General features: G+C 34.7%; 2 protein-coding genes across 2 annotated transcripts in view; one reads left to right on the forward strand and one right to left on the reverse strand.

Annotated features, from left to right (window-relative positions):
• Nucleotides 1-2,643: 2,643 nt before the first annotated feature.
• On the forward strand, nt 2,644-6,967 carry LOC136823606 (uncharacterized). The gene is made up of 6 exons (XM_067079788.1): nt 2,644-3,118; nt 3,295-3,402; nt 3,978-4,163; nt 4,914-5,113; nt 5,691-5,873; nt 6,262-6,967. The coding sequence occupies exons 1-6, from the start codon at nt 2,910-2,912 to the stop codon at nt 6,741-6,743; spliced, it is 1,368 nt and encodes a 455-aa protein (XP_066935889.1). The 5' UTR covers nt 2,644-2,909; the 3' UTR covers nt 6,744-6,967.
• Nucleotides 6,968-7,360: 393 nt separating this feature from the next.
• Nucleotides 7,361-12,645, reverse strand: part of LOC136823602 (innexin inx3-like) — a 31,480-nt gene continuing 26,195 nt past the window's right edge. Inside the window, exons 5-9 of the mRNA XM_067079783.1 lie at nt 11,934-12,252; nt 11,257-11,490; nt 10,299-10,603; nt 9,604-9,999; nt 7,361-8,907 (exon numbers count right to left, since the gene is read on the reverse strand). Coding sequence (XP_066935884.1) covers nt 8,831-8,907; nt 9,604-9,999; nt 10,299-10,603; nt 11,257-11,490; nt 11,934-12,163 — 1,242 coding nt within the window. The 5' untranslated portion in view covers nt 12,164-12,252 and the 3' untranslated portion in view covers nt 7,361-8,830. The remainder of the gene's footprint in view (nt 8,908-9,603; nt 10,000-10,298; nt 10,604-11,256; nt 11,491-11,933; nt 12,253-12,645) is intronic.

The following is a 12,645-nucleotide window of genomic DNA, read 5'->3' on the forward strand; positions in this document are numbered from 1 at the left end:
ATTATGGCAAATCTTTCAAGATTTAGAATGCTGCAAAACAAAGAAAGCACTACATTCAAAGTCAACCCTTTAGAGCGTGACACTCTTTTAGCCTCAAACTGTTATTATTCTGTTCTGATTTTTAGAACAAATGTTGATTGATACCCTATTTTTAACGTATTAATACACCGTTTAACAGGTTCGGCTGCGCACGCGTATGAACAATTTTCTATTGTTTTGATTTTGGCAACCACGGGAAACTTCACTCTCCCCCGTAAAAAATGGTAGGTAAACATCCAGGTCTCATAAGAAAACCCAGCAGAGAAATGGTAGGGAAAGAACTCCTTTTAATCATAACTTCTTTTTCTCTAGATGAATTTTTGTTAAATTTTCAGGAGAGATACATAAAATTGTCATTAATATCATGTTCAAACATCTAAAACATTCTCTTTAAAGGAAGGAAAAAAAATGGCAATGTTTACATTTCTCTAACCTTCCACAGTACTAAAGTGAGCATTTTTACCTACCGCCTCATGGCGAGACTGTTAAACGGTGTATTGACTATGAAGTTAGATCGCCGCCAAAATTCGATCCTTTAAGTCGTCCCCGTCGTACTGGAAGTCGTCCCGTCGCAATTTTCGGTAGTCGAATCTTCCCAAGTTTCAAGTCGTCCCGTCGCACTAGAAGTTCGCAGGTCGTAATTCTTTTAAGTCGAACCATACCAAGTTTCTAGTGGTTCCTATCAGAAGTTAACTCGTCGGAACTTGGTACATGTTCCAATCATGTACGTTTAACTGTTTTCATAAGTGTTCATGTCATCCATCAGATACATTATGTAGATAAAAATATAAATATAAATTCACATTACACACCACACGAACATAACATTATCTCCACAATATTTTTATTTTTGATATACGAAACAATAAAGTTTTTTTTCGGAATAGCCTAGAGTCCAACTCTTTGGGATGAGTCGACTGCCGAAATTTGCGACGATTCAACTTCTGAGGCAATGACTCGACTTAAAATTTGGAGCTTTTCGACTTCCAAAAGATTCCGACTTGCGAACTTCTAATGCGACCTGCGGACTTCTAGTGCGACGGGACAACTTCTAGTACGACGGGACGACTTGAAGGATCGAATTTTGGCGGCGATCTAACTTCATAATTGACCCTTAATTTACCCAAAATTCTGACATTCCAGGCTGAGGGTTGTTTTTAAATTGTTCTTATTTTTTGTGCATTTTCGAGTTTCTTTGTTCTTATGAAATTGTTCTAATAAAAAAAGTGTATTAGTGAGTATAAAAATATTCAAACCTAAAACTGTATACGTGGCGTTAAGATGAATTTTTTGAAAATTTCTTTGAGAGAGAAACGTACTTTGCGTTCATGATATTCATGACATAATGTTTGCTACGGAAAAGCCCCGGGTTTTTGCCAGTAGTGGCAAATTTTGTGCAACTTTTGTCTAGTTTAAATTTGCCACTACTGGCTAAAACTGGGTATTTCCGTAAAAAGCATTATGTAATGAATATCATGAATGTAAAACGGTGTTCCTTAAATTCTAGCATCTTAAAGACCTTTCCAAAGAGCCTTAAATGGCGGAAGAGAGACGCCCATGCCCCTTTTTAAAGAGAGTTTCTAACAATCATCTGTTAATATTTTTCGGATGGGAAATCATTTTTTTTCGCGTCGTAAATTTATCAAATATTAATGACTTTTTGAAGACCAAAAAAAGGAATAGAAAGGATTAGAAGTATTTAAAGTTGAAGAATCGAAAAACAATAAGATTCGAGAAGAATATTGAAGTTGAAGAATTCTTATTATAAGCAAACACATTTCCAATTTTGTATATCAACACTTGCACAATTTTTCGATTTTCTGGATGGTTTTGGTATTCTATGCTATTTCTTTTAATAAGCAACTCCAATTTTCGGGTCAGCGCTGGGATTGCTTAGCATTTTAACTTATTTTCTGAAGTATTTGCCTTTACCACCCCTGATAGGTATAATACACCATATTTGTACTTATTGGGTCAAAAGCTATCGTTTGCCATGCTTAGATTATTTAAAAAGCCTTTTAATTTAAGAGAAAAAAATTTATTAATTTCAGGGTTCGAGTCTTATTCCGGAGCAGCGTTTTGCTTATGATTGCGGGAGTGTTTAGTGACACCGAAATTTTGAAAATTTAACTTCAAGATGGTTGGAAAATGCACTGAGCATCAGTGATTTATCAGAACATTTACAAAAAAAATCATTTCTCAAAAAGTTATTTACTAGGAGAGGGAAAAAGTACTGCGCTGATACATTACACAAGTACCCACTCTGTTTTATTGACCTAGTTAGAAAAACTCCTTGAGCAACCTCAAGGTTGAGAGTGAGAATATTCTAAAATTCTACGTGGATTCAAATTTCTATGTCCTTAAATGAGACTGAACTGAATTTTCGACGTATTTTTTTTTTCAGGCTACAAGAAAATTACAAAGCTCCAACCTCTTTAGAACCTTTATCATTGTTTCTTTTAAAAAACACCATTTTTGAGGTCAAAAAAGGAGAGAGCGCTTTCACCTGCCGGTTGACGAGCTTTGAAAGAAAAAGCTTTTTCTCGACGAAGACAAAACGAAAAACCATATTTATGAAAAAGCAACAATTTAAGACAAATTTAAACTAAGAAGACGAGAAGAGAGTTGCTGAGATATTTATTAAGAATCATTTCTTGAACTTTGTTCTTTTTTCTACAAAAACTTGCTAGATTTATGTATCGACCCAAATTCGGATCGATTAAATTCAGAAATGTATTGAATCTAGACTTGACGGAGGATTAGATAATGATGTCATACGGCTAGTTAACAGGAATAATTAAAAAACATTAAAAACCCTTTGTAAAGCTCACCCAAGAAATAAAAACAATTTTAACCAAGGCTTTAAGAATATGAGGAGAGAAATTAGATTCACATTTTGTTTCATTTTGATATTTTTGTCAACAATACAATCAAACCTGGATCCAAGTCACAATGTCAACACAATCAATACCACAAGTGAAATTCTTTATGGAGTACCTTGTCATAAAGATATTGGTAAATCGTCTGCCGTGAACTTCAACCATAATTCAGAACGACAAGTTTTCAAAAAGGATAAAAAGTAATTTGATTTTTTTGTTACTGTCCTTATCTTTGCTGAAAACATATTTTTGTGTTTGAATGCATTCATTACATGTTAAATTATGAATTTTGGATCCTAACCTGAAAAAATCTTCTCTGGTCACAAATATTTGACATTCATTGGTCTGTAATAATATTCGTTGTTTTACTATTAAGGTACACATCTTCACAATGGGTTATGCAACTTCGTCTATCAAGCATTAACACTGTGGTCAACTCAATGCTGGTCATTGATAACAGCACCGTCATTGAAATGTTTCTTGAGTAAGCTTACTTTACTTTATTTGATATGCCCAAAAAATAGAAGTAAATAAAATAAAAGTTAATTTCAAATTGTTAATCTAAATGAGAAGTCGCGGGAATTAAATTCTGCAAATTTAAGGGGCTTCATTAGCGAGCACCTCACCAAAAACCAGCATTTTTCACTTTTTCAGTTCCACTTTGATGATTTTCGAGAAAAAAAATGTACTTTTCAAATATTTTTTTTGACGCAGATTCGATTTTTCCCTACTGCAAGAGCTTCGGAAGTTTAAAATGGCGTCAAAAATCGAGTATTAGAAGCATTTGAAAAGGCCGCAAAGTGGAATAGACGTGTTACTGCGTAGAATGCGGGAATGCGTAAATGGGCTTTTTCACTTGCTTGAATGCGTGAAAATAAAAAAAATAAAAAAATGCGCGAATGCGAATGCGTGAATTGAAGATACTGTATCAACTAATGTTTCATATAAGAAGTACGAATAAGGTCTATCCAAGAAATAAAACTGTCAACAATTAACAATCACAGTTTGGCGGTGAAAGTCCAAATCATTTAATGCGATAGTCATTTTCTTATTTTTCAGTAAATACAGAGTCACCTCTCTGACCAACACAACTGTAACCACAAGTAAATTGCAATCCATCTTCTCACACATTTATGACATCTCAATAACATGTGCATCATCAACTATCAATGAAATCGCTGTAAAGGTTCAACTAATTGACACCAAAATTATTGGCGTTAACCATAAACATATCCAACCAAAAAAGTAAAAACGTTTTTCATATACTATTAACGCTCTCTGATTCGTCTTTCAAGGCGAATTGGATTTTCATCGAATAAGGGAGGATATTGAATAGTACAGCGTCGTTTATGAGAGTTTCTCGTTGACGGTAACTTTAATCATCGAAAATAATGAAGTGTATTGCAAAGTAGAACATCGAATAAGAGAGTGTCAACTATCATATAACAATAGCGTTCAGTTTGAGGTCGTTGTTGTTATTTTCTGCCCGCGTAGTTTGATTATTCGCCCGATAGTGTCTTTTAGGCCCAACGCGAAGCGGAGGGCGCAAATGGCACAAGAAATTTCGCAAGAAATGGTACAAGAAATTTCAGCTTTGTATTCTTATGAAATTGTTCTTATAAAAAACGTGTATGACAAGGCACGGATGTGACTCTAAGTAGACTGTAAATCACTCCCTTGTCACATTTGTTAGTATTTGAAAGAATTTTGTCTCAGATGAGAGGTCACTCTTAACAAAAATTACTGTAGGGCTAAGATCATTCCTTTTGAACGCAAATTCAACTCTATGTGTTCGTTTTGCTGCGGTGGCACCTTAATGAAAGTTATGGCTAGTAATAGCACTTAATTCGTCAAAAAGAAGGAAAATATTGAACAAACTATTTCTTTGTGGTGGCACTTACAGTAATTAGAAGGTGAAATTCCTTGTCTTTTTTAATTCAAAAGTTCGATTCTTTGAAGTCACTGTCCAAGTTTCCGTATTAATTTTTTTTTCAGCGAGCATTTCCTTCACACAAGCCCGATCGGGTACTTCACATCATTTTATTATCCGTTTGGATACAAATATGGCAGCCGAGTAGTGCACAAAATCAAAACTTTTGGAAAACACAAGATAATTCACATCCATTTTATGGACGTTCAAATGACACAATATGGATTTGTTTGTAGCAGCCATGATGATAATCTAAGGATTAGAGGTTGGTTAACTAAGGTTACTATTCTAGACGTCAGAATCTCAAAATATCATTTTCAATTATTGAAGTAAATGTAATGACTTCGTTGATCCGATCATTTTTCACAAATTTTTGCCATCTTCGTGAAAATAAATCTCGCGAAATTGTACGGAGAAGTTTCTACCAAGAAACCATATTATGAGTTTTTAAGTTGGCATTATGCTGGAAAAAGACAAATATTTTAGCAATGAACGGATAATAAACCATTTACTTGAACGCAGTCTCATGCAATATGAAATAAATTAGGCTTCGAACGCACGCAGGCCAAATATTTTTGCGCATTATATTCGACCCGCTCCAATAATTTTTTATTAGTTGCAGTATAAGCTTTTCGTCAAGTAAGGATATCTCTTGCTGAATTTCATCACTTGTGTAGCACTTTGTCCGACTTCAGACGTCAAAAAACAGCATGAATGTTATTTCCGTAGATTACGTGGGAACAGTAAGGGTGTTTTTATCACAGCCCAAACAAAACCAATGTGTAAAAAATTGAATTATGAAATCCTATCAATTATCAACAGGCTTTTTCGATCTTTTCTAGGAAGCGATCAACTTGATGAGAGGTTTGAATATGCAGATACAGTCGGTTATACTTTAATGTGTCATTTCGATACACCATACTCGATTGAGGTCTCCGGCTACGAATATATCTTTATACAGTTCAATGCACTGCATTCAACCATCGCGCATCGTGGGTACGCAATTGGTTATGAAATAAAGGATGGTATGCTTAAAGCTTTTATATTTTTTATTTAGGCCGTATTGCATAGAATATTTTTTTAGGTTTTGGATCCCGAGATCTCAAAAGACTTGAGTCTAATGTTGAAAATCAAAATTGAATTTTACACCCCAGAAGTAAATTAAAGCAATTAAAAAATTTTACCAGGAATTTCCCTTCTATCAAATATTATGTCTTTGATTGTATTACGAGCTTGTAAGTACAGCTGACCCTCTCTAATTCGTCGATACGCTCCCTCATTCGATAGAATTTAAAGCCCTAGTCATCAAGGGTCTCTCGTAAACGATATTCTATTATTCGATAAGCTCCTTTATTCGATGAAAATCCAATTCCCCTTGAAGATCTTGAAAAATTCTTCTTTCTCATATTAAAGATGTTTCAAAGACAAATCCAGAAGTCTCAAAAGCCCGTATCATAATGGCGACCATTGTCGGTATAGTATTCGGTATGTGTTTGAGTACCGCTGTTATAGTGATTGTATTATACCGGAAAAGAAAACGGAAAGTGCCAGAAGATCCGGAAGAGATGTCAAAACATACGGAAGACGAGCTTAGTGGAGATAATACGAAAAATGATGAAAATTATAGTTCCAATACAGGAGATGAAGACTCAAGGCAATCTGTTGATATATGTGAAGGTGGAACTTCAAGAGATTTTGGTGCACTTAACGGATTGAATTTAGAACATTTACAAAGATTAAATAAATTGTTTAGTTCAACTGTTGCAGCGGACGGTGAGGGACAAAAGGAAAGTAAAGATGAAGCAAATGAAAAGGATAACTCATCTCAAAATGATGATGAAATACGCTGTGAAAGTCAGTTTCAGTCGAGATGGGGTTTTTATAAGATGCTTTGATAATTGGTCATTTGAAGTAATAAAATGACACGTTCTTTAGAAAAAAGGAACAAGATTGTTTTATTACTGGTTAACGACCAACTAAATTAAATAAGAGCTTGTAAACTTAATTTCGTCCCAACTTCAGTGTTTTTAAATCATTCGTAGGCCCAATTGTAAAATTGTAACCAATTTCAACTAAAAACTCATGACCACGCCCTTAAAATAGAAATTTTAAAAGAATGAAAAACCACCCAAAGGGATTCGCCCAAGGAACAAGTGTGCCAAATTTTAACCAAATCTGACCATTTTTGAAGTCTCCAGCCTGCCCCAAAGTTTTAGCCTCGTTTTGGCGAAAACTCGTGACCACGCCCTTAAAAATGAAAATTTTCAAAAAATGAAAAAAACATCCGCAGATATTCACCCAAGGAACAAGTGTGCCATTTATATGAACAAACTATAAGGTTTCGATGGCTAAAAAATCAAAATCAAGTTAAGAACATTTGCAACCTTGAAACTCAAAAAGTTAAGATCTGAAAGCTTCAAAAGTTTAGGATGTTCATAAAAAAACCTGTATAAGTTTCAGTGACAGAAGAAAAAAGATATAGTTGATTAGAATCATAATTTATTAATTAACATTAAAAATAAAAATTTAAAAATCATATTTTATAATAATTATGCTAACTCAATTTTTTTAGTATTTACAAATTTTGACAAAGAAAATCTCACAAAAGAGTTAAAAGACAATGAGAAAAGAAAAATGTTATCTCTTTCTTGGAGAAATTACAAAATTAGTCTTGCTTAAGTGCTTAAAGCCCTCAAATTTTTTAAAAGCAATTAGCTTTAAAAATTAGCTTAGTACTTTAGCCCTAAAATCATCCAAATATTTTTTATCCCGCAATTTCAGAACTTTTTATAATTGCCACCGGAGGAAGTCTAAAGCTTCTTATCCCTGGAGAGTTAAATGAATCTAAGGAAATTCCCTTCTCTGGGAAATTCCCTTTTTATACCACAAGTAGTTATTAAGCGCTCTTCATAGGTTAAAAATATTACTCTACTCAAGGTATTCGAACAGTTATGTTGCTAAACGTTAAAATTAGTAAAATAACATATGAAGAGCAGTATCTTCAGATATATACGCTTTTTACAGGAAAAACCAGTAAGTCATACGATTCTGGCCGGACCCTCTTAAATTTATATGAGCTTTTCAGCCTTAAATATCAATATTAATTAAAATGGAAATATGTACTTCTCAGTAATTTCTGAAATCTGAGGTTCAGATTCTTCTTAATTTGTTCTTAGGTTTTGGCCAAATTTCAGCCTCGTATTCTTATGAAATTGTTCTTATAAAAAACGTGTATGACAAGGCACAGATGTCACTCTAAGTAGACTGTAAATCACTCCCGTGACACATTTGTTAGCATTTGAAAGAATTTTGTCTCTGATGAGAGTTCACTCTTAACAAAAATTACTGTAGGGCTAAGATCATTCCTTTTGAACGCAAATTCAACTCTATTGTTCGTTTTGCTGCGGTGGCACCTTAATGAAAGTTATGGCTAGTGATAAGTAATAGTTATCACACGGTACAGAGTAAAATATGGTATATATCTTCAAATTGTTCGTCATCTTATCCGAGCCATCAGGCTCTGAACGTACGAGTGAAAGTGTGATACAGTAACTGATGATAATATGAGAACTGGTTATGGAAAGTCCTTCAAAAATTGGGATAGAATTTTAAGCAACTCCGACCCTGAGGCCAAAATCTAGATTGCTTATAAAAATGTATACACAAATGTCTCCAATTAATATCAAATATTTAAGTGCAGACACTGCCATTCAATAATAGTCATGGGTTCAAAAGAAATAACTTCCCTTTGAAGATATCGATGCAGCAGTGTACAAAAAAGATTTAATTCATAAACTTTAAATCAATAAATTTAGGACATCTTTCTGTATAAATTTCCAAAAATTCAGGTACAAGTGTACACACATCTTAAATACAGATGTGATCCCAAAAGATTTGGTGGCAACATCCCCCCGTGCCCGCCTTTAAATAGTGACCCTTCTTTCTTCGAAAAGCGTCACCAGAGCCTGTACGTTATTTTTCATCAGCACAATCGAATCGAACCATTGACTGCGTTTGGAGCTGACGCTTTCACTTCTAACCCATTCCTGATGAACATGGCTAAAAAAAGAAAATTAATATTTCATACAAAATTTATTCATCCATGAGTTTATCATTTAGCAAAACTTAACTCGAAAGCGTTCTCTTGTATTTTTCTACCTTGCACCATCATTATATATTGTCAACCTTCTAATATAGAAGTTTTAAAAATGCATTTCTACAACTTGTTTTCTACAATGGTTCTCGAGTTTGCCAGTCGTGTAATTTTATGTCTTTATTTGGTGAAATTGCTATCTTTTTATCTTCTAAAAGGTGTTCACAACGAAATGTATGTATATGTATCAGGGTGTATGATCGAGTGCTTCCTTCTGGCTCCTTCTGGTTTCCCCAGGAGGTGTACTGGTTATCTCCAGAGGGCTTCATAGCTTCCTCCAGACGATATCATAGCTTCCTCACGGAGGTGTTCTATTTCCTCCTGAATGTAAACAGGCCTCCACCTGGAGGTGTCCAGGCTTATACCTGGAGGTGTCCTTGCTCCCACCTGGTGGTGTTCTTGCTTACTCCTGGAAGTGTCCTAATTTCTTCCTCGCATATACCTTCAACTTCCTATTATCAAAGTGTGTGTGTGTGCGTGGTTGGCTCGTCAATTACTACAGAATTCTTCTATTCCCAATCTCTTCATTTTTCTACTGCTCTACTCTTGTTTATTTTCCGTCGAGTCCCTTCTTAGAAAATTCTATTAAACAAATCCATTACTTGTTTCAAACCCATCAATAATCTTCCCTTGCAAATCAGATCGTTGTTGTTTCAGCTTCCTAAGCACTTCACCATACATGACCATATTCTTAGTTTTGATAAAATTCAGATATTCAGCTTCTCTGAGAGTGATTACGCGATAGATGGTCTTCTTTGGTGAGCTTCGACTATAACAGGTTAGCTTAAACAAATGTCCGAATAAAGCGCTAAGTAGACCAATGATGGAGATACATATGCTGATGATGAAGAGGAACCAGAGGACTACCAAGACGTATTGGTATAGGATATTTGTGGAGATTTCACATAGGAATACATAGCTGTTATGGTGAACTGTTAACTGGTCTTTGGAGGCTTCTTCGACTTCACAATAACCCATGGTTGGGAGAAGATGGTTACCTGGGAAGAGAGGGTGAAAAATGAGGTTACTTTCGTTAAAATGTTTGTTTTTTAATGAACGAATAAATGAAGGAATAAATGAATGAAGGAAAGAATAAATAAAGAAATGAATAAATGAAGGAAGGAAGGAAGGAAGGAACGAATCAGGAAATGTAAAAAAATCAATAAGAACCAGGAAAGGTTACGGAACAAATAAACAAAGTAGACTATTAAAAACCCGGTAAATCTACTTGACAAATAAATTTTTTCATTCTATGCGGTATAGAAATACAATTCAATATAAGAAGAATATTCTTTACCTGGCTTAGGTCCTTTTCTAAACTTGATGGGCAAATGACTTCGAGCCGAATCTGAACGTGCCCATCGCACATATTCCGTCCCATAACTTCTATAATTACCATGCAGTAAATAATCAGTGAAATAAAAACCAAACAAATTGACAACAATGTAAAGACATTTGACGAATAAATTCAGGACCACTCGCATTCGTAATTTACTGATCGAATTGATTTTATAGTTGAAGTAATTTCGAACGATATGGTCTGCATCACTGGTGACTGATTTTAAGACGGATTTCAAACTGATCAAATCTACGTTGATAATCCTGTAAAATAAAGAAAGAAAAGAATGGAATGATTTAGACCATGTTCAGACGTTACGGTTCCGTTCCGTTCCGAAACGAAACAGTTCCGAAACAAGTGTGAACGTCAAAGTTCGAAACGTCAAAAAAGGAGACGTTACAAAGCAAAACGGTTTCACTCCACTCTATTCATCGGAACGAAACTGCTTCGTTTTCTTACTTCGAAACGTTCCGAAACCAATGTGAACACATTCGATCCATAACAAAAATCATACCGGAGCGAAACGGAACAGTAATGTGTGAACATGGTCTTAGACTACGTTGACACGCTACGGTTCCGTTCCGCTCCGAAGCTAAATGAAACCATTCTATTGGTTAAATTCAAGTTTTACGTCACTTCTAACCAAAAGAATGGCTTCGTTTTGTATTAAAGAGGAGTAAATTGCAACAGAGATTGCTTTCTTGTGAGGTGACGTTCAGATCAGCAAATATACACTCAAAATAGTTTGGGAGAAAATTTGTGCACGGCGGGAGAAAATTTGTGGAGGGTGAGGGAGTTTTTCTTTTTCTTTTGTTTGGTAGAAGATACGTCATATGGTGTGTCCTTTAAGATTTGTAATTGACGATAAAAAGAAGTACATAGTTTCAAATATTCGACCATGTAAAATATTACACACCTGAACAGTATATAAGGGAGATAATACAGGACACCCAGTGCACCAATATAAAATGGCATCCACTGATACTGGAGATAATAGATTCGAGTCATGGATTGACATTCTGGACGAAATACTTTAACATTGTTGGTAAGACAAAGTTGTTGTGTTTGAGTGTCTATACCATCGTGGTCAATTTTGTATGGGATTCCATAATAACCGCTCTCTCTGGGACGGTCCCTCATTTCTTTGTAGCTGAAGAGAAAATATTGAAAAGCATATTGTAAACAATAAAAAGTCTTAGTATACAGGGGTTTTGTTTTGTTTTTGATAGACTAGCGAATCGTTATCAAAGCGTTCTATGATGTAGAACGGCAAAGTCTTAGCAAGCCCAGTGTAGTGTATTAATTGGCGTGAATATATACTTGAGGCAGCGAATCGAATATTTAGACCGGCGAATTATAATGTTTTTCGTGCCGGGCCTAAGTTAGACGAGTACGAGAACTCTAAGAAACTCAATTTCCAAGGAGAATGGACCAACATACTCACAAAATGGTGAAAAAAAGAACATGTTAAGAACATTTTTAGGCTTAATACTCAAATAGTTAAAAACATCCGAAGGCTCAACAAATTTTGAATGCTCTTACTAAAAAAATTGTATCGGGCTTGAACGAAACATCAACATCAATAAAACTTACACATAGAAGCCTGATATCCAGCATGCAGCATGTATAAACTCTTTCGTTAGATCCGTTTTCTTCGGATGAATACATGAAATACGATCGGAAAAATAATCGAAACCCATTATAACGGCTGCAATGAGGAACATCTTGGTCATGAAGAGACGACTGAATTGGTCACACGGCGAGTCATGACGTGCTTTTATTTTGAGTGCCAAAATATCTTTCAGGGAACGTACCACGACCATGTTTTAACAGTTAGGTGATCTAATTGGTCTCCTCCTCAAATAAGCTTGCTTTTTGGGTTTAGTGACCGTTGCAACTGTTGTTGAGAAATCTGAAAGAAAAAAAAGTTCAACGGTTAGTAAAGAATAAGCTTTTGACTACCAAGCAATATAATATAAATCTCTTTTTTAAAGTCCCTTGTAACACCCAAGCCGATTCCTGAAAGAAAATTAATACCTTGTTGGAAAGATATTTCTAAGCTGCTTACAGTATACTGCCTTTAAAATTTAACTTTATCTTTATTTTCAAACTTTATTGAGAAAATACTACAAAGCTTAGATCAAGCCGTTCAAAATTATCTTTCCAACGAAATATTACTTTTAGTTATATCTTTTTTATCATCAGGAGTAATAATTAAGAAAAATACAGACTGCCCAATTTTTTGAACAGACTATATTAAAAACTTTGATCAAACCGAAATTAAAGAAAATGATGCCAAAGATTT

This window comes from Clytia hemisphaerica, unplaced genomic scaffold, assembly GCF_902728285.1.
Source record: "Clytia hemisphaerica strain Z4C2 unplaced genomic scaffold, Clytia hemisphaerica genome assembly, whole genome shotgun sequence".
NCBI lineage: Eukaryota > Metazoa > Cnidaria > Hydrozoa > Leptothecata > Clytiidae > Clytia > Clytia hemisphaerica.

Coding starts and splice junctions, on each gene's coding strand:
- LOC136823606 (XM_067079788.1), top strand. CDS start 2,910: ATGAGGAGAGAAATTAGATTCACATTTTGTTTCATTTTGATATTTTTG. Junction 3,119..3,294: donor GTTTTCAAAAAGGATAAAAA/GTAATTTGATTT, acceptor TTTACTATTAAG/GTACACATCTTCACAATGGG. Junction 4,164..4,913: donor AAACATATCCAACCAAAAAA/GTAAAAACGTTT, acceptor TTTTTTTTTCAG/CGAGCATTTCCTTCACACAA.